This window comes from Danio aesculapii, chromosome 8, assembly GCF_903798145.1.
Source record: "Danio aesculapii chromosome 8, fDanAes4.1, whole genome shotgun sequence".
NCBI lineage: Eukaryota > Metazoa > Chordata > Actinopteri > Cypriniformes > Danionidae > Danio > Danio aesculapii.
Genome location: NC_079442.1, coordinates 32195667 through 32214035, shown reverse-complemented (window position 1 = coordinate 32214035; position 18369 = coordinate 32195667). Strand labels below are relative to the sequence as shown.

Genomic DNA, 18369 nt, shown 5'->3' with positions numbered 1-18369 from the left:
TTTGCGCTTAATTTTAGGAGCCTATGCAAACATGTTACAGGATTCTAGCACAATGTTTATTTCTACTAGTTTAAAACATTTAGCTGAAGAGCAACGAAAATATCTAAAAGTATTCATGTTGTTTTCAAAAACTCCATCTATCACTTGTCTGTAATAACAAGCATCAGGAACTGGTGAAACCACAGACAATACATCAATCCGAATTAAAAAAAAAAAAAAAAAAAGACAGGAAAATGACAATTACTCTTGAAAGCCAAGGTACATTTATTTCAAATTGAAACTTGTAAACCATCAGTGTAATACAAATTCTTTATGGTGCAGTGGTGAAACAACAAGTCGTGGAATGTAATAAACTTGTATAGTAGAAACATATCCAAAGGCACTTGCTTTTAATTGAACTATTAGTACATAAAAACTCACATGATTAATGGATCTGGAAAAATGCTTTAGTTAGTCAGTCAAGTTTCCTTAAGCGTTCTCACACATTGAGGCCTAATGGAAATGAGTGACATAAATATGGACTGTCAAAGCAGTACAGCGCTCAGCTAGTCTCCTAGTAATTGACTTCTATTGCAAAGCCAGAGCTACAGATCTGAAAACTGGGGAAAATCACATTGCTGTCAGGAATGCAGGTGGTTAACTGGACAATAGCTTAAAACAGGCTTTCCACATCTCCCATCTCCACCACAACAGTCTTGAGCTGAGAGTAATACTCAATGGTCACGGTACCATTCTCCCTTCCAAAACCTAAAAGAAAAGAGATACATTAGCTCTCTCTAGCATTAGCCGGCAGATTTGGCAGAATTGATATAGTTTTACCATATTCAGCAGATCACAGCATCAGTAATGGTTAAAGTGGCGACATCAATATAATACAGACAATAAGTTTTGCAGTACCTGACATCTTGTAACCTCCAAAAGGAACTTCCACAGGGCCGACATTGTAGTTGTTGATGTAGCAAGTTCCTGCTTGAAGGTTTGCAGCAACTCTGTGGGCACGTGCAATATCCCTAATAAAAATACAAAAACACCACATTTTTAGTGCCCCATTATGCGATTTCAAAAGGTACAGTGAAAATTGTCAGCCTACAAGCCCTGTGGATCAGGGGTGCCCAAACTTTTAGTTATAAAGGGCCAAAAACCAAAATTGATTGTGGGCTGAAGGTAAATATACCAAAATGCAGGGTTCCACACAATTCATTCAGGTTGTCCCAACACAAATCATTTAAGACATTTAAGTAGATTAAACATAAAACAATCAAGTTGTCCCAAAAAAAAACCAAAAAAAAAAAAAAAACCAAACAAACAAGAATTGTGTTGTTTAAGCTCATTTTACTTAAGTAGGTTAAACAAGCGGCAAAAATATATATATTTTGAGTGTTTTTTACAATAAAGTTGCCATGGGTGATTTATTAATTCATTTCATTTTATTAAGAAATAAACAGACTTAAATCATAATGCAGTCGAATTTTTTTACATTTTATAATGAACTTATTAGAATAAAAACATAATTCCTTTAACACAATGGAGATCAATGCCATATACACCAGTAAAGCTGCACCTGCCTCTGCCGAGGTCTTCTGATCTTCTATTTAAATCGGGTTCATTTATAACCTTTAATTGAAACAATAAGTTTCAGTTTGCGGTTTTGTAGGTTTAATAATAAAACAAAGTCACTTCCAAGATGGGATGACGGGGTTACCAACTTTGGCCCGCGGACCCTAGTTTGGGCATCTCTGCTGTAGACAGTCCTACTTTATTAAAATTTTTAGGTTATAAAACATTGTTAACATGCCTTTACGGGTCTAAAGTGTAGAGTGACGGAAATACCGCAAGCTTAGTATTATCATAAGAATGTTTGTTAAACAAATTTAAAAGTTCATAAAATGAGAATAATCAAAATTGCCTTGCTCCTTTGACAAATATGAAGTCACTAACAAAAATGTTTTGAGTTCTGAAACTTACAGGCTGTTTTTAAATTGTCCAGTCTGAAATCAGCTTATATTGAAGCAAGTCTGACAAAATGACAGATTCAGGAGGAATGAGACATTTTATTTTATTATAGCTAGTGTTCTAGTAATTGACTTCTATTGCAAATCCAGAGCTACAGATCTAAACAGAGACAAAAATCACATTGCTGTCAGGAATGCTGGTGATTAATCTGACAATATCTTAAAACAGGCTCGTCTCCCATGTCCACCACAACAGTCTTGAGCTGTGTAATACTCAATGGTTAGACATGGAGTACATTTCATTACATAATAATCATTGCCTGTTTCTACATGGCTGTCTGTAAAGCTCTACAGATAAAACATGTCTATGGGAAGAGACTCTTAAAGACAAGATGTACAGTGATGGGTTACATTCCCTTCTTACTTCTAATTCCCTTCTGCATTAGGAACAACTTTGTTTGCTTCAATATACTGCAGTTTCATTAGGAATCAGGATAGAAATAGCTTATTACTTTCAAACTACTGTGTTTCTTTTAAGTAAAAAGCTTGACTACATTACAAGTAAACATCAGATAAATGGTACAAAATAAATAAATGCAGTCGGTGACATATCAGATTAACTTAAGCAAAAAATATAGTTTATGGTTTAGTCACCTGGTGAAGACTCCAGATGCCAAGCCAAAGGTTGTGTTGTTGGCTCTCTGAAGAACCTCCTCTTCTGTGTCAAAGGGCAGAACAGACATCACAGGGCCAAAGATCTCCTCCTTCACACAGGTCATATCATCTCTGCAGTTATCTGTGTGAATTACAGCCAAAGTAAGAGCACAGATAAGGAAAAGATGACTGACAATCAAGCTATTATGGTGACAAAATATATAGTTTTTTTTTAAAGAAAAATGTAAACCATGCCAACACTTTATTTTAAGATGTCCTTGTTAGTGTAATTTCACACAACATGTACTTACCACATGTACCTATGTGTTTTTTTTTTTGTTTTTAATTATGCATCCTCATGTATCTACTGTTATTATTACTGCAATATGAGGAAAATGCTAATAATACGGCTCTCTCACCCAGCACACATGGAGACACAAAGTATCCGTCTTTCAGTTTGGGATCATTGGGGACAAATCGTTCTCCTCCACATAAAACCTTTCCACCCTGAAACAACAACAATAATTTAAAACGACATCAATACTTTAACAGTGAAAATAAGCATGAAACATCAAGGCACAAGACCATTTTTTAAAGATATTGTTGATGGTAGTAATTTTTTAAGTAGTTGGTTGCCATCTTCTGGTTGCTGATGGAATTTTAAGGTGAAACACAAACGTGAACATAGATCATAAAATGATCTGTAAACATGTCTGCTTTTTATCAGAATATTTAGCATTGACATTTAGATAAGATAACAAGATACGCTCCATCTGTTGGCTTTTCAATGTACGCATGCAGTGCATTATGGATGAGTATGTTTGACTAAATTATGAACTTTATATTTCTATAAACCGCACTCCAGTACCTGTTCTTTAGCTTGCTTGATGAAGCCCAGCACTTTTTCCATGTGTGGTTTGCTGATCAGAGCACCCATGCGTGTTCCTTCACACAGAGGATCTCCCACACAGATGGCCTTGGTTCTCTTCACAACTTCCTCCAAAAACTTTGGCATGATGTCCCTCTGCACAAACACCCTTGTTCCATTGCAGCACACCTGGAGAAAATACAGCACAGTTACAGCACTGTCTTATGGTAATATTTTTAAAGACAGATGCTCTGATGTTATATTAAAATGTTGGGCAAATTTCATCCTCAAATCTGTCTACTTGATATATTAAATTGCTAGTGTGCTACTGCACTCAATTAGATGTAAATGTGGGCCTGGTGGCCTATTGAAACATTCGGATTGTGGGTTTGAGAGACCCAAAAGAATCAGTAGAAAGAAGTTAGATTTAATGCACCTACAATAACCTACATATAAAGATATGAATAAATGGCAAAAATAATAAATAAACAAAATTCTACACACCTCTCCCTGGGTCAGGAAGTTGGCCATAAGGGCTCCTTTGATGGCATTCTCCAGCTCACAATCCTTAAAGATGATCAGCGGTGACTTTCCTCCAAGCTCTAGAGTCACCTGCTTCACACTTTTAGCAGCCATTTCCATAACCTTGTTTGGAAAACCACATCAAAAATAGTTGGGGGGGGGGAACAGACCTTAAATATTGGTGGTAACATTTGCTTGAAATTTGTAAAATGAATATGCATATGTTTGGGTCCGTATTTGTACGTCCAGATTTATCTTTTCATTATTATTAAAAGGTCTGAAAATTATTTTAGATTGGCAAAATGTAAATTTTCTGCAAATAAGCATTATATTGTTCCTCACTGAAAATTTGAAGATGTTCATAAAAATAAAACCAATTATTTTACTCTTACATTCCCATTAACAGGTAATCCATAAACCAATAATAACTTTGAATTGGTGTATTAATTATTTATCAGAGCTGTATTAAAATAATCTACCTAGAATCTAAACTGACAGCTAAAAACAAAACATTTCAATCAATCATTGAATTTCCCCCCCCCAAACATGAATTATAATTTCTAAAAATAAATAAAAAATTCTAGGTAATAAATTAAATATATTCAATTAATAAAATCATGTTAATGCACTAAATACATCAACAAAACAATTGACTGTCATAATTATAGCACAAACATGAAACTTTGTATACTGTATGGACAACAGTGGGCCTTTCAGCTTAAAACAGCTGGGAAATACTCAATTACAGCGAGGACAATAAACAAATGGTTTATTATCACTACTAATATATTTTTGTTAATTGTTTTCATGCTATACCTTCTTTCCAGTAGGAACACTACCAGTAAAGGACACTTTAGCCACCATGGGATGGTGACACAGCAGGCTTCCCGTCTCAGCTCCTCCTTGTACCACGTTAAAAAGTCCATCTGGGACACCTGCCTCTTTGTAGATCTCCGCCAATATGACAGCGGTCACCGGGGTCATGGGAGATGGTTTAAACACCATGGCATTACCTATGAGGAAGATGATTCTAACAGTTATGGGGAACATGGAAATGATAGGGGACCACTTTAAAAAAAGGATTGCATGTATAAAAATTTGTGAACAGACAAATGCTAATTATCAATATTGACAATGTTTTGGTTGATAAATGGGATTGATTTGTCATCAGGCTCAGAAAAATTGCCATCATGATTTACATTATCTGGATATACACCTAGATATATCTCAGATTCCACATACAAGGAGTTAACAGTGATTAGTTTTGGTCATAATGTCCACATCTGTGCAAACTCAACAAATTACAAACACATAAAAACAATCCTCCAATACCGCAGGCCATAGCTGGAGCTGATTTCCAGGCAGCGATCTGGAATGGGTAGTTCCAAGCACCGATGCCAACACACACTCCCAAAGGCTCCCTCCTGGTGTAGGCAAAAGATCCTCCTGGGAGCTGAATATGCTGACCTGAGATTAAAAAAAAAAAATGTAAAAAAAAAGACATAGACATGATATAGTAAGTATTTCTAATGGAACATTGTTGGAGAATATCTGACATCTAGTCAAGTGGACCTACCTGACAGTGTGGGGGCAATGCCAGCATAGTACTCAATGCACTGCCAAGCAACATCAATATCCACCTCAGCCTCAGTGATGGATTTGCCATTGTTGGCCACTTCTGCTTTTGCAATTGCATTTCTCCGCTCCTGTTTAGTTAAAAATAAAAAAAAGAATTACTCACCTAAAACAATAATATATGACCTCATTTACTCTCCCTCATGGGGTTTTAAACCTTTGAGTTTCTTCTGTTGAACACAGAATAACCTATTTTGAAGAATGCTGAGTACTGGGACCCATCAACTTCCAAAGTATGAAAAAAAAAGATACTATGGACATTTATGGGTGCCAGCTACCAGCATTTTCTAAAACATAATTTGTGTTCAACAGAAGAATTCTCAAATAGGTTTTGAACAAGTGAAGGGTGAAGTAATCCGAATTACACATTTTCCTGTTCTCTCAACACAAACACATGTAATCCAACTGATATAGAAATCATAGCCATTTTTTACAGCAGCCTTGGCTATTCCACTGTTTATTTCCATCAGGTTTTAAAAGTAGTGTTGGTTTAATAGTTACAAGCAATGAACGATCCAAACCAAGGTAAAGTTTGGTTTAAAGCAATAAATTAATTCAATCAAAATGTACAGTGCTATGTAGCTCTCAAATAAAAAGTAATAATAATAATAATAATAATAATAAACAATTAATAACAACTTTGGCTCCTGGTGATACAGTGGGGACATTGAGAACTAAACTATTAGTCAGTGCCTTGCACTTTATTGGCTGTGCTGTTCACTGGATCATCTTTAGCAGCAATATTATATTTACCCTGATAATTCTGGCAGCCTCCAGCATGATCCGGGACCTCTCCATTCCTGATAATTGACTCCATTTTAGGTATGCAGAATGAGCACTTTTAATGGCCTGATCTACCTCCTCCTCTCCACAGGGGATCAGATCACACAGCACACGACCTGAGAGAACAGAGGGTGACATATGTACATTGAACACATTACAGAGAGGGAGTGTAGAGATGTTGAGGATTTTTAAGTCCAAACTTGACACAATAGTTTCAAAGTTCTGCTTTCTGTATTTGACTATTGCGTTGTGAGGCAACAAACGTCAGGGTAATTATAGTAAATCAATAACTCAATGCATAGCCTGTAAAACTAGAGCACCAAATAATCATGTCTAAAGGGAGCAAATCTGTGGCCCAACTCTGCGTACTACTCACTATACACTGAATTTAGTCACTGTTATTTTGCAGTTCTTGTGATTAGTTGGCTTTCTGTGGACGTATTGTTCAGTTCCTGTAATAGTGTCACTTATATCTACATTATCAGATGCTGGTTTTGCAAGCCATTATTCAGAAAAATTATAAGCATCTGATAGGACAGGGGTGTCAAACTCAGTTCCTGGAGGGTTGCAGCTCTGTGCAGTTTAGTTCCAACCTTAAACACAGCTGATCAAGCTAACGGAGTCATTCAGGGATGTTTGTAACCTACATGTACAGACCATATTGAGGGATGTAAACAAAAACAATGGTCCCAATTTATTTCTGGTTTCACATTTTAAATTTCTATAGCTTTCGAGAATATAAAAAGAGCCACATATTGATAAATAATGTTATGAGTGCTGTTTTAACATAGAGTTATGATTGGATTGCCTCGTTACGGTTATGAAATAGTTTGATTACAAGCAGGAAATGTTCATGGGCCACTGACATGACCACATTGAAATGGTCTGTATTGGAGCAGGGCTGGAGCTAAACTGTGCAGAGCTGCGGCCCTGCAGGAAAGGAGTTTGATGCCCCTGTTACAGGACATGACATGTGATAGAAATAAGTTAAATAAGACAAGATTGTACACTCTTTGCGACATAGGTTGATCAAAACAAAGCAAAAACTTGCTACACACTTGAGTAATCTTCTGCTACAACCTAAAATATTATGCATGCATGTACACAAGCATATATTTATAGCACATGTTGGCAAAAGAGCAAGCAGCAGAAGTAACTTTGCGCTTTACACTGACACCTATTGGTCTGGAGATTTGTTTATGTGAATTGTGCTGTTACTTGAGCTTCATTTATACAAGCTCATTATTATTTATTTCTGTTTGCTCATACCTTGCCATGTTCATGCTTTGTTTACGCATAACATAAAATACACATTTGTATTACTGTTGTGTTATGGTCAAGATACAGGTATACTGTCGAAACGGAAATACGCATGAGAGTGCAGCCAAAGTAGTGAAGAAATCATACCAGTTGCAGGCTCGTATACTGGCTCGGAGTTTTTTGTGTCCCTCGGCTTCACTCTCGCTCCTCCCCAGAAATTCAGCGGCTCCTTCACCACCAAACTACCCGTGGAGACGCTCTGGAACTCGGGCAGCGACAGAAGCGGTTGCTGAGCCATGGTGAATTTGACGGGAACCTATTTAATACACAGTCAATGTCAATACTTGTTAGCCAAATTTTTATTTTTTTTTTATATCTAAGCACTTGTACAAAACGCACGCAAGAGTAATTCCATTAATAATCGACGATGTGAAATGATCGTGCAAATTTGAAGTTTAATGCATACACAGATTTCGAACAGAGCCTGCTTCTGTTCTGCAGCTTGATCGGTGCAGCTATGAGGAAACGCCCCAATACGGGTCAATGAAAGTACACTTCATAAATAATCCAACATTGAATCCATGCATTTCTTGTATACCAAAACCCGTAATACTAAAAGTAGTGCATGCACCAAAAAGTATGCATGCATTCAAATGCAAAGTTTCATACCTTTTCAAAGCAAGCTGTTTATTCTGCACAAAAGGTTGTTCCCCTTCTGGAAGTTGAGCGAAAGGAGGACGCCTGCTCAATTTTCTCCCACTTTTAAAGCGTACGGTTGCTCAAGCTGATCCCGTGGTATATGATTACATAAAGGGGTGGGTGGGATGATATGAAAGTTACCTTAGGCACCGCCCCAGGACCACTTTTTTAATGTTTCTTTTTATAAAGTCTACGGTTTCATCACATTTTATAACAACATCCAGATGGCATTGCGCAAAACATCCAGATATGCATCTCTCATTTGATATGCATGACTGCCCTTCACCACTTTTACATAAGCATGAAATGTTAAAAAACACAATACATAACGTTATATAAGTGAGAAGCTAACTCAAACAATAGAGAATTATATCTTGAAGAAGTCATTTAATACATTGCTTGTTTTGTTCCAGTAGCAAACAACGTCTTGCGTGACTCTGCCTCTCTCACGAGTTCTCAACTTGTCATCACATTAACAGATGCATTTCTGCATATGCCCAGTGAAATCTTCACTGAAACCTCCATTTGTCATGTCCATTCATGTCATTGGCCCATGAATATTTCCTGCTTATCAAATTATTTCTGTAACGAGGCAATTCAATCATAACTTAAGATTAAAAGGTCATAATATTATTTATCAATATGTGGACCTTTTTCAATACTCTGAAGCTATAGAAATTAAAAATGTAAAACAGGAAATATGTTGGGGCCATTGCTTTTGTTTATATCCCTCAAAATGGTGTATATGTCCATTCTACAACCTTTTGTAAAAAGTAGGTTCTCTGCACACGTAACGTAACAACAAGCCACAATAATAAACAACATCATTGCTACATTATCCATCTTTGACCATATTACAAAAAGAGACTTTATCCTAAGGGGGGAAATTGCAGCACAATTGCAAAAGGTTAAAACTTTACTCTGAATTCCAAAACAATGACTTGGGCTTATGCCTTATTCTGCATACTAATTCATAATCAGATAAGAACCATAAATGTTTTTTGATTCATTTTTTTATGTATTCAGAGAATCTGAACATTAAATAGTAAAAGAAAATAAACAAAGAAACAAATGCATGGGGTCAAAACTGATGAAAATCCTTTATTTAACTTAAATAAAACTTACATATACAATCAAAAACAAAAATCTAATAATCCATGGGTCAAATAATTCTCAAATATGAATGTTATATTAATTAATATTGCTTGTAGTCAATCATAAAATAATATTAGAACAGAATATTTTAGCCTTCAGAGAAACAAAAAGGTTTTTACAGAAAAATGCTTAAGATTCAAATTCATAACTACTTCTGAAATCTTTTAGATATCAAACTACATACAAGTTAGACATTTGCCTAATTAAAACAAACAAACAAAGAACAACACATATGCACACAGACAATACAATGTATATGACATCTGTGCTCCTCACAGGTAACGGAAGCTGCACACGCTGACTCTCACATTCATGGCTGATCACACAGTGTACAGCTGAGTGTCTCGTCCTTTCGTTTAATCACCTCACTGTCTGCAAATGTTCATGAAAATTTAGCTGCTTGTGGAGGAGGTCCTAAAAACCCTCCAGCCTGTTTGGTGGCAGCACGGGAGGGAGCGAGACCCAACATTTTCTGGATATTCTGCAGAAACACAAGTATAGAAAGTGATCAACGTTAGGCATGCGATATGCAAAACAACTAAGTGAATATTGTTAATGATAAAACCCTTCCCTCAAAATTAATATCACAATATTACAATTAGGAATTTGCACAATTTATAGTTGAATTCTCAATTTTTAAGTTGAATCAAGCAGAATTTCAATTTACATCAATTAAACTGGCTTAAAACATCATGTTAGAATTTGCATAACTTAAAAAACTAGATTACCTTTTAAAATAAGTTACATAAAATATATGTTGTCATGACTTTCTGATCATATTTTAGTGTGTAGAAATAATATATAAACATTACCTGTCGGATTGACATGGTGCACAGGATGTAGAGGAAGATGAAGGAGCAGTCGGTGTAATCTTCCCCAAGAAGGTTACGGTGGGACAGGCCTTGGATATACGACAGTGGGACGAATGGAAGTTTGGCCACAACACGTCCATCAAAGCTGAAAAAAAATTTATATATACATAAAGCAAAATAAAAGCATATGATTTTAAACGTATAATTGAAGTAACTGTCCAGTTCAGGTAACTTTTGCAAATCATTAATGTTTGACTGAAAATAGGGAATTGTTTTGAAGGGGCAAGTGTAAAATCATTTCATTTGGCCAGAGGCACAGGCAACCCAATTAAAATGTCAATATTAAAAAATGCAACTTTGGTCAGAATGTTTAATTATATTCAGTGTGAACAACAAATTATAATGGATAATGCAGAGAATGTAATAAGTTTGCATCAGATGAGACTTAAATGAAGAACCAACAAAAGAAACGTTCTGCATTAAAATTGTAAAATGTTTGTAAAAAGTTTGCATTTCTAAATTAAGTGGCATAAGTAAATAAAAACTGACTTTTAAAAAAAGATAGTCGATGATTCTGTGATCCACTCATAAAGACAGACACATTCTGCATGAATTAGCCGTGATGCAATGAATTACTCATAAAGACACTTGCTGCCACCTACTGGCTGTTTAGTTTTATATGTAAAAGTATTGCATTTTGCCAATATTTCATGTCTACATATCATGCAAAGTTAAAACTGCATAAATAATGCAAAGGCAGTCATGTCACATGAGCATTAAACAGCATATCTAAATGGATCTAAATGCCACTTCAGATAAAGCATGCACTCTGCAGTGCATTTTGCTAATGCTTAATTTGATTTGGAGAAACAATATGGTGTCTTGTTATTCTTGTTAATATTAATTCCTTTATAAAATTTGACATGACGAATGATGCATGCGTTCAATAACTTAAAAATTACAAGAGCTAATCAATTAAATGACATCAACTAAAATGCTCATTTAACAAAGTAATAACAGTTTAATTTATTATATTTACGACACAAAAACATTCCAGACAATTAACCTTTCATGCTTGTATAACTAAATGACTGAGGACAAGGACATGGCCAGGCTTAAAGTCAAGCCCCACTGTTAGCTTAATACATTACTGGACATTAATAATAAAAGTGACTAAGATAATGCAATGAACAGGTGTACCTACATTGAATTGAACATGCCCATCAAAGCAGTGAAGCAAAAGCCAATGGCAAACATTGATTTCATCCGAACCTGCAATTAAAACATCATTAATAGCACAAACTTGATAATCACTTTACTACATTAGCGATGAGAATTAATAATAAATAAAAAAGACAAAATTAAGAATGTAATGGCACAATTCTGATCTCAAAATAATATTTGTTATCACACCAAGAATAGACCTTAATGAACCTAAACACAAAAATTTATGATTGAATTAAATGAGGATTTATGATTCTGCTTAGCGCTTGGCTAAAAATACAGAATAATATAAGGACTGTGCTTGTGAACTGAATATTTTTTAAGTTTGTAAGTACTGCGTGAAGCAGAAATTTCTGAGACTTTTATTTCAGTATGTTGATGTACTTCCAACTGAAGGGGAATATTGAGTAGGGGTTAGGGTGAGGCGGGACAGGGCTGTTTTTTGCACATCATTCTCTCATAGCAAACTAACAGTAAAAAGGGTTTAGTTAAGAACATTTCAGTGCAGTTGCTATGAAGTCTTCAATGTGACATCAACAGAAGGACCGCCACTTCATACAAATGGACAGACTTTGACCAAAGATTCCAAACACAATTTTGTTTTTCAGTGGATTCACCTTAAGAAAAACAATGTGAGATATCACCATCTAGAAAAAAATTAATCGTCTATAGGTGCGTTATGATTCAATGAGGGTGACAGTATGCAATTAATATCCTCTGAAAGGAGTGAATTTTCTGATGGATGTTTGCTCCAGGATGGAGTAATACAACATATCCTTTCTTATGTCTTTATGATTAATTATAAAGTTAAATGTTTAAGAGCCTAGATTATATGATGACCTTAGTGTCATCCCTCTTCAGAGTAAAACTGGAAAAATATGTGTGTCATTGCTTTTTCTGTCTGACAAATTATTTGTTTCCTCTGGATCTACCCAGCCAGGTCAGAGGCCGTGGAAACCTCTTGAGTGGACCTGGACAACTGCTTCCTGAGTTATTTGCCATTTTATGGGTTTAATCATTTACAGTTAATTCTTTGTATGGAATCTGCCAGTTTGGATGTAGATTCATTGTACCAGTTTTTAACCAGTTTTGAAAAGACGGCTGAGAGTACACTCAGCCTTGGGGAAGAAACAGCTTGTACTTTGTGTCTGTGTGTTCTATTCCTTTGTGGATCATTTTCAAAGGTGATATTGAGATATTTAGATATCATTCAGAATTGTACGTGGAACATGTGGAAATTTTCTTTGTCTATCTGTGTTTTAACCAATTAGGTTAAAACACCAATATTTTCTAAAACAAATTTCTCCTACGAGAGACAATAAATTTTACCTTGACCTTGATATGTATGACGCACTTTATGATGTTAAGCGAGAGTATAACTGTTGTTGTTTGAGATTGTAAGCAGAGCAGCCTTTGAACTCATTGTGAGTGTTAAAGCTGGCTTCTGCTGATGAAAATGTAAACTAGCAAACTCTTCAGTAAACTTGATTTTTTAATTGAATCTCTGACTCGGCTCTTCTTCATCTGACAGACTGGTTATTTTTGGGTTAAAACTGTTGATCACCCTACACCTCATAAGATGACAAGTATCTACCTGTATATTAGGTATTTGCAATGTGTGCTATCAAATGAACAATTAATTTAGCTTTTTAACATATTAATTATAAACGTGCATCACTTAGGTTTGATTTAAATAGCCAAATATGCCTTTTTGCTATATCTAATGTCAAATTAAATCTGTATAAAATTGTTTTGTTTGATTTATACTGCTGTATCTTTCTCCTAAATTATACTGAGACATGTTACATCCCTAAACAAGAAAAAAAACAATGGATTATATGACATAAACCTGGGATTTGCGTAGAAAAAGGTTATAATACCATAGACAGGTCTCTGTTATTGTTCTTGAGTTTCTCCTCCTGTCTCTCTGTTGAAAACATTACAGTTAGCGCACATACATTTCACCGAGAACCAGTCATCTATAATAATTATTATTAACAACAATAATTTCCTAAACGTTTATAATAAATTTAGGTAAAGTTGGTTTTATATTCACACATTTGGCCTTTCTCCTTAATAATATAATTTCACAAAAATATTGTTTGCAAATTCTAGTCATGGAAATCATATTAGCATTAGGCATGGGATGATAACGTTTTCAAGGTATACCGCGGTTTGGAAAAGTACAGGTTTTAAAACTGACAAAATGTTTTGCTATATCATTCCTAAGATACATGTACGATTTTTATTGTTATTTTTTTTATGTCTACTGGAAACAGTATTTCTAGCAGAAAATATATCCAAAGACGCCATTTTTAATTGTAAAGAAATCATAAGTCAATGATCCATTTAAATTATTTTGCCTGACATGTTTACTGTTCCAAAAAAAAAATAATAATAATAATAATATAAAGGTTTCTCAAAATAAAACATATTGTGCTCAAACGGGAAAATAGTTTTTGTTTTTTTACCCAGACATTTTAAAAATATATATTTTAAGGCAGTAAATCGCATTACTGAGAAACCGTGATATTTTTATCCAAGGTTATCATACTGCCAGAATCATATACCAGCTCATGCCTAAGTAGCAACCAATGACTATCAAACAACAGCACAACATTGTTCACAGTCAAATAAATAGTGCATTAATGTTGGTTTCAAGTCATATTTGCATGTGATTTCAGATCAAATATTCAAAGTACCACGGTAAACTATGGGGGCATATCAAAAGTTGTCACTAAACGAATGTGCGAATATAAAACCAACTTTACCTCAATTTATATAGGGCTGGTTGATTAATCCAAGTTTGTTTTTTTTTGTAATCAAAACCAACATTTAGAACCATTAATTGATCTAATTTTTCCAGGTCAATTTTTTCAATTACCTTACCGTGAGTGGAGTCACATGACCCTGCTTCATTTGTTACTATTGTGTTACTTTGCACTACATTGACGATTGACGAAGCTGCGCCAGAGATGCCTTGAGACAGCATACTTTCCATAACATTAAAATAATTTTTAAAAATAAAACATTTGCTTACAGAAGCAAGAAATGCACAGTTAAGATATTATATAGTTATTTTATTTAGAAAAGATTCTGCTTATTTTCTACTTTTAAAAACAGTAAAAATATTTGACTTAGTTCCCAAAAGTGCAAGTTATTTGTTTTCACTTTTTTATAGGAAAAAGTGACTGTTGGTTTTAGGCAATGTGTGTTTTAATTTCAGTTGTTCAACGTTAATGTTCAATAAATAATAATTTATAGTCGATAGTGAGTGTTTCATTAAAAAAAATTTAAATCAAGTAATGCACCCTTCACTCAAAAATCTCTCACTTGCTATATGCGAGCATATTTACTGTACAAAACCTGTCAGTGAACTACTTAAGATAAAAAAATGAAATAATCTTGATTAATTAAATTTTTTAACTTGATTACGATTAATAAATGATTAACCAAGAAGCATTTTCTAGACAAGCAAAACAGTCGTTTTAAGAAATAATATGCCAAAATTAAGTGAGTTTTTCCTTTTAAAAAAAGCTAAATAATCTTGTTTTTCCTTTGGACAGAAGAATTTTTCTTACCCCATTAGCAGATTATTTTGCTTGTTTTAAGGAAAAACTCACTTAATTTTGGCATATTATTTCTTAAAACAAGACAATATGTTTTGCTTGTCTAGAAAATGCTTCTTGATTTAAGAATTTTTAGATATTTAGACTAGAAACCAAAACAAAAAATCTAAGTAAAGCATTTTTTGCTGTGTAGTTATAATAACAATTTCTAATCTGTATAATCTCACTTACCTATCTTTTTCTTCTGTTGACGCCCAGCTGATTCTGTAATGGTCTCCTTCTTTTTCTCCACTGAAACATTTTTCACAATTTTAAGCAAAGGTCACTAGTACTAAAAGCAAAGGACACAGGATTCATTCACACAACTTACGTTTTTTACTCTGCTTTTCAACCTCAGCCTTTAGCCTCTTGTATTTATCTGTGCGGTACACCAGAACCCATGTTATTCCTGTAAAACAGAGTAAAACAGACAGTAATGCAGCTTTACTAGAGTATCTGTCCTGTATGTGCTGAGCTCAGGACATTTTCCAGGACACTCGCTAACTGCTTTGACGTGTATAACTGAATATCAAGACAACGTTTACATACCTTCCGCTAATAATGCTGTACAAATAGATATAAAAACTATCAAGATCGTATCTGCAAACATTGTGCTCATTTTGGAGGTATGTTTAGGAGTCTGATAATAATACTGGTAACACTTTCAGACAGCTGAAACGTCTACTGTAGCAGCGTCAGCATTACTGTGGTGATGTCATCAATGAGCGCCCGGCTTCCTCGTGGGTGTTTCATATGTTTTATGACTCTACATCCCCAACTAGCGGGAATAACTCGGTGCTACAAGCGGGCATATTGATTTGACCCAGCAAAAACGCCAAAATACGGTTTTACTCCACAGTCTTTATTGTTTTAGAACGTGTTTTTTATTCTGGTTATATTTTCCAAGGTATTGTAAATGTATATTGCGTATGTTTTGCATTATAGATCTATATATAATTTACATCAGTGTGTATTGCGTTACACTATAAACAATGAAAGACTTTTCAAGTATAAAAACATAAAACATTAAGTTAAAATTTGTAAAGACTTGTTCAAAGGAGCTAAATTGTTTTTATTTTGCTTTTATAATTTCGTATAGATAAAGACATGCTTTGTGTATGTTTTTATAATGTCTCTTATAATCATAATCAGTTTCTTTTCGGCTTAGTCCCTTAATTAATCTAGTCACCACAAAGGAATGAACCGCCAACTTATCCAGCATATGTTTTACCCAGCGTATGCCCTTCCAGCTGCAACCCATTACTGGGAAACACCCATACACACTCATTCACACACATACACTGCCGACAATTTACCTTACCCAATTCACCTGTACCACATGTGTTTGGACTTGTGGGGGAAACCGGAGCACCCGCAGGAAACCCACGCCAACACAAGGGAATAATCATTTCATATTGTTGTTGTATAGCTAATATTTTGCTGCCAGGATCTATGAGGCGCCGTGTATGTGTCAAATTTATATGTATATGCGCAAGTTTTATATATGTTGTTTTGAACATCCAATAGTATAGGTGTATAAGCACGTGTTTTATGAGTGTGTTAATAAGCAAAGTTTGACTTAAATCCTACACGGTGTCTCATACATACATATGCACACATGATATCCTCCATACAAATATACAGTCCATACATATGCATACATGATACATTCTATTCATATACACACACACACACACACACACACACACGATACACTCCATACATGTGCACACATAATACATTGAATAGATATACGCACATGAAACACTCCATACATATGGAGACATGATACACTCTATACATTTACACACTATACATTCACATATACACACATGTCAGGGTCTGAGATAGAACCTGGGTCTCTGGTTTGAGAGGTGAGTCACAAAACCACTGAGCTACTGGGAGTTAATGTGCAGAGTGACTCCATACATATGGACACATGATACTCTCTATACATATACACACTCTATACATGTACACAACATACAACAAAAGGACATGACATACTCCATACATATGCACACATAATACCCTCTATACATGATACCCTCTATAGATATGCACACATTATTCACTCCATACATATGCACATGATACACTCTATACATATACACACGATACATTCTATTCATATGCACACACACATGTGTATATATGATGCACTCCAAACATATGCACACAAGACACTCTATACATATGCACACATGATACACTCCATACACAATATAATTCTATTCATATACATACTACATACATAATGCATACATACATATACATACAACGAAAGGACATGATACATTCTATACATATAGAATGTGTATATACATATACACATACTCTACAAATACACACATGATACTCTCTATACATATACACTCCATACATATGCAAACATGATACACTCCATACATATAAACACTATATGTATATGTATCCATTCACATATACACACATGTCAGGGTCTGGGATAGAACACTGGTCTCTGGCGTTAGAGGTGAGCCACGTAACCGCTGAGCTACTGGGAATTTATGAACCTATAACCTATCGAAATCTGTGTATATGTACAGAGTGACTCCATACATATGCAAACATAATACACTCCACACATGATATACTACATACAAATATACACTCCATACATATGCATACACAATACTCTCTATACATATACAGTACACACACTATACACATACACACGTGACATGATCCACTCTATACATATAAACATATGATACACTTGTGTTAGGGTCTGGGATAGAACCCGGGTCTCCGGTGTGAGAGGAGAGTCACATATTCACTGAGCTACTGAGTGATGATAAACCCTCACACTTGATGCCCTCTATACATATGCACACATGATACATAATATTCTCTATACATATACATACATGATATATTCTATACACTCCATACTCTATACATATGCACACATGATACACTCCATACATATGCACACATGATACATGATATACTCTATACATATACACACGATACATTCTAAACACTCCATACTCTATACTTACGCACACATGATACACTCCATACAAATGCACACATGATACACTCTATACATATACACACTCTATACATATGCACACATGACACATTCTATACAAGATACACTATATACACACATGATACACTCCATACATTTACACTCATGTCAGGGCCTGGGATAGAGCTGCAACTTGCATAAA

At 34.9% G+C, this 18369-nt stretch overlaps 2 protein-coding genes across 2 annotated transcripts; both read right to left on the bottom strand.

Annotated features, from left to right (window-relative positions):
* Nucleotides 1-246: 246 nt before the first annotated feature.
* LOC130233608 (4-trimethylaminobutyraldehyde dehydrogenase A) lies at nucleotides 247-8453 on the bottom strand. Its single transcript, XM_056463739.1, has 12 exons — nucleotides 8344-8453; nucleotides 7822-7990; nucleotides 6385-6530; nucleotides 5573-5702; nucleotides 5329-5463; nucleotides 4813-5009; nucleotides 3979-4119; nucleotides 3475-3663; nucleotides 3026-3113; nucleotides 2607-2748; nucleotides 898-1010; nucleotides 247-747 (listed from the first exon to the last, which is right to left on the bottom strand). Exons 2-12 carry the CDS (start codon nucleotides 7970-7972, stop codon nucleotides 653-655), a joined length of 1527 nt encoding a protein of 508 aa, XP_056319714.1. The 5' UTR covers nucleotides 7973-7990; nucleotides 8344-8453; the 3' UTR covers nucleotides 247-652.
* A 996-nt stretch (nucleotides 8454-9449) lies between these two features.
* tmco1 (transmembrane and coiled-coil domains 1) lies at nucleotides 9450-15892 on the bottom strand. Its single transcript, XM_056463737.1, has 7 exons — nucleotides 15722-15892; nucleotides 15504-15581; nucleotides 15365-15424; nucleotides 13445-13491; nucleotides 11545-11612; nucleotides 10341-10485; nucleotides 9450-10009 (listed from the first exon to the last, which is right to left on the bottom strand). Exons 1-7 carry the CDS (start codon nucleotides 15789-15791, stop codon nucleotides 9911-9913), a joined length of 567 nt encoding a protein of 188 aa, XP_056319712.1. The 5' UTR covers nucleotides 15792-15892; the 3' UTR covers nucleotides 9450-9910.
* Nucleotides 15893-18369: the final 2477 nt, after the last annotated feature.

Bases quoted from the DNA above. Each gene is read 5' to 3' on its own strand.
- tmco1 (XM_056463737.1), bottom strand. From the start codon at position 15,791: ATGAGCACAATGTTTGCAGATACGATCTTGATAGTTTTTATATCTATT. The intron at 15,425-15,503 runs GTAAGTTGTGTG...AAAATGTTTCAG, and splicing joins TGAAAAGCAGAGTAAAAAAC to TGGAGAAAAAGAAGGAGACC. The intron at 13,492-15,364 runs GTAAGTGAGATT...TGTTTTCAACAG, and splicing joins TCAACAGAAGAAAAAGATAG to AGAGACAGGAGGAGAAACTC.
- LOC130233608 (XM_056463739.1), bottom strand. From the start codon at position 7,972: ATGGCTCAGCAACCGCTTCTGTCGCTGCCCGAGTTCCAGAGCGTCTCC. The intron at 5,703-6,384 runs GTAAATATAATA...TTAACTAAACAG, and splicing joins AGGCTGCCAGAATTATCAGG to GAGCGGAGAAATGCAATTGC. The intron at 4,120-4,812 runs GTATAGCATGAA...TTTCCAAACAAG, and splicing joins GTGTTCCTACTGGAAAGAAG to GTTATGGAAATGGCTGCTAA.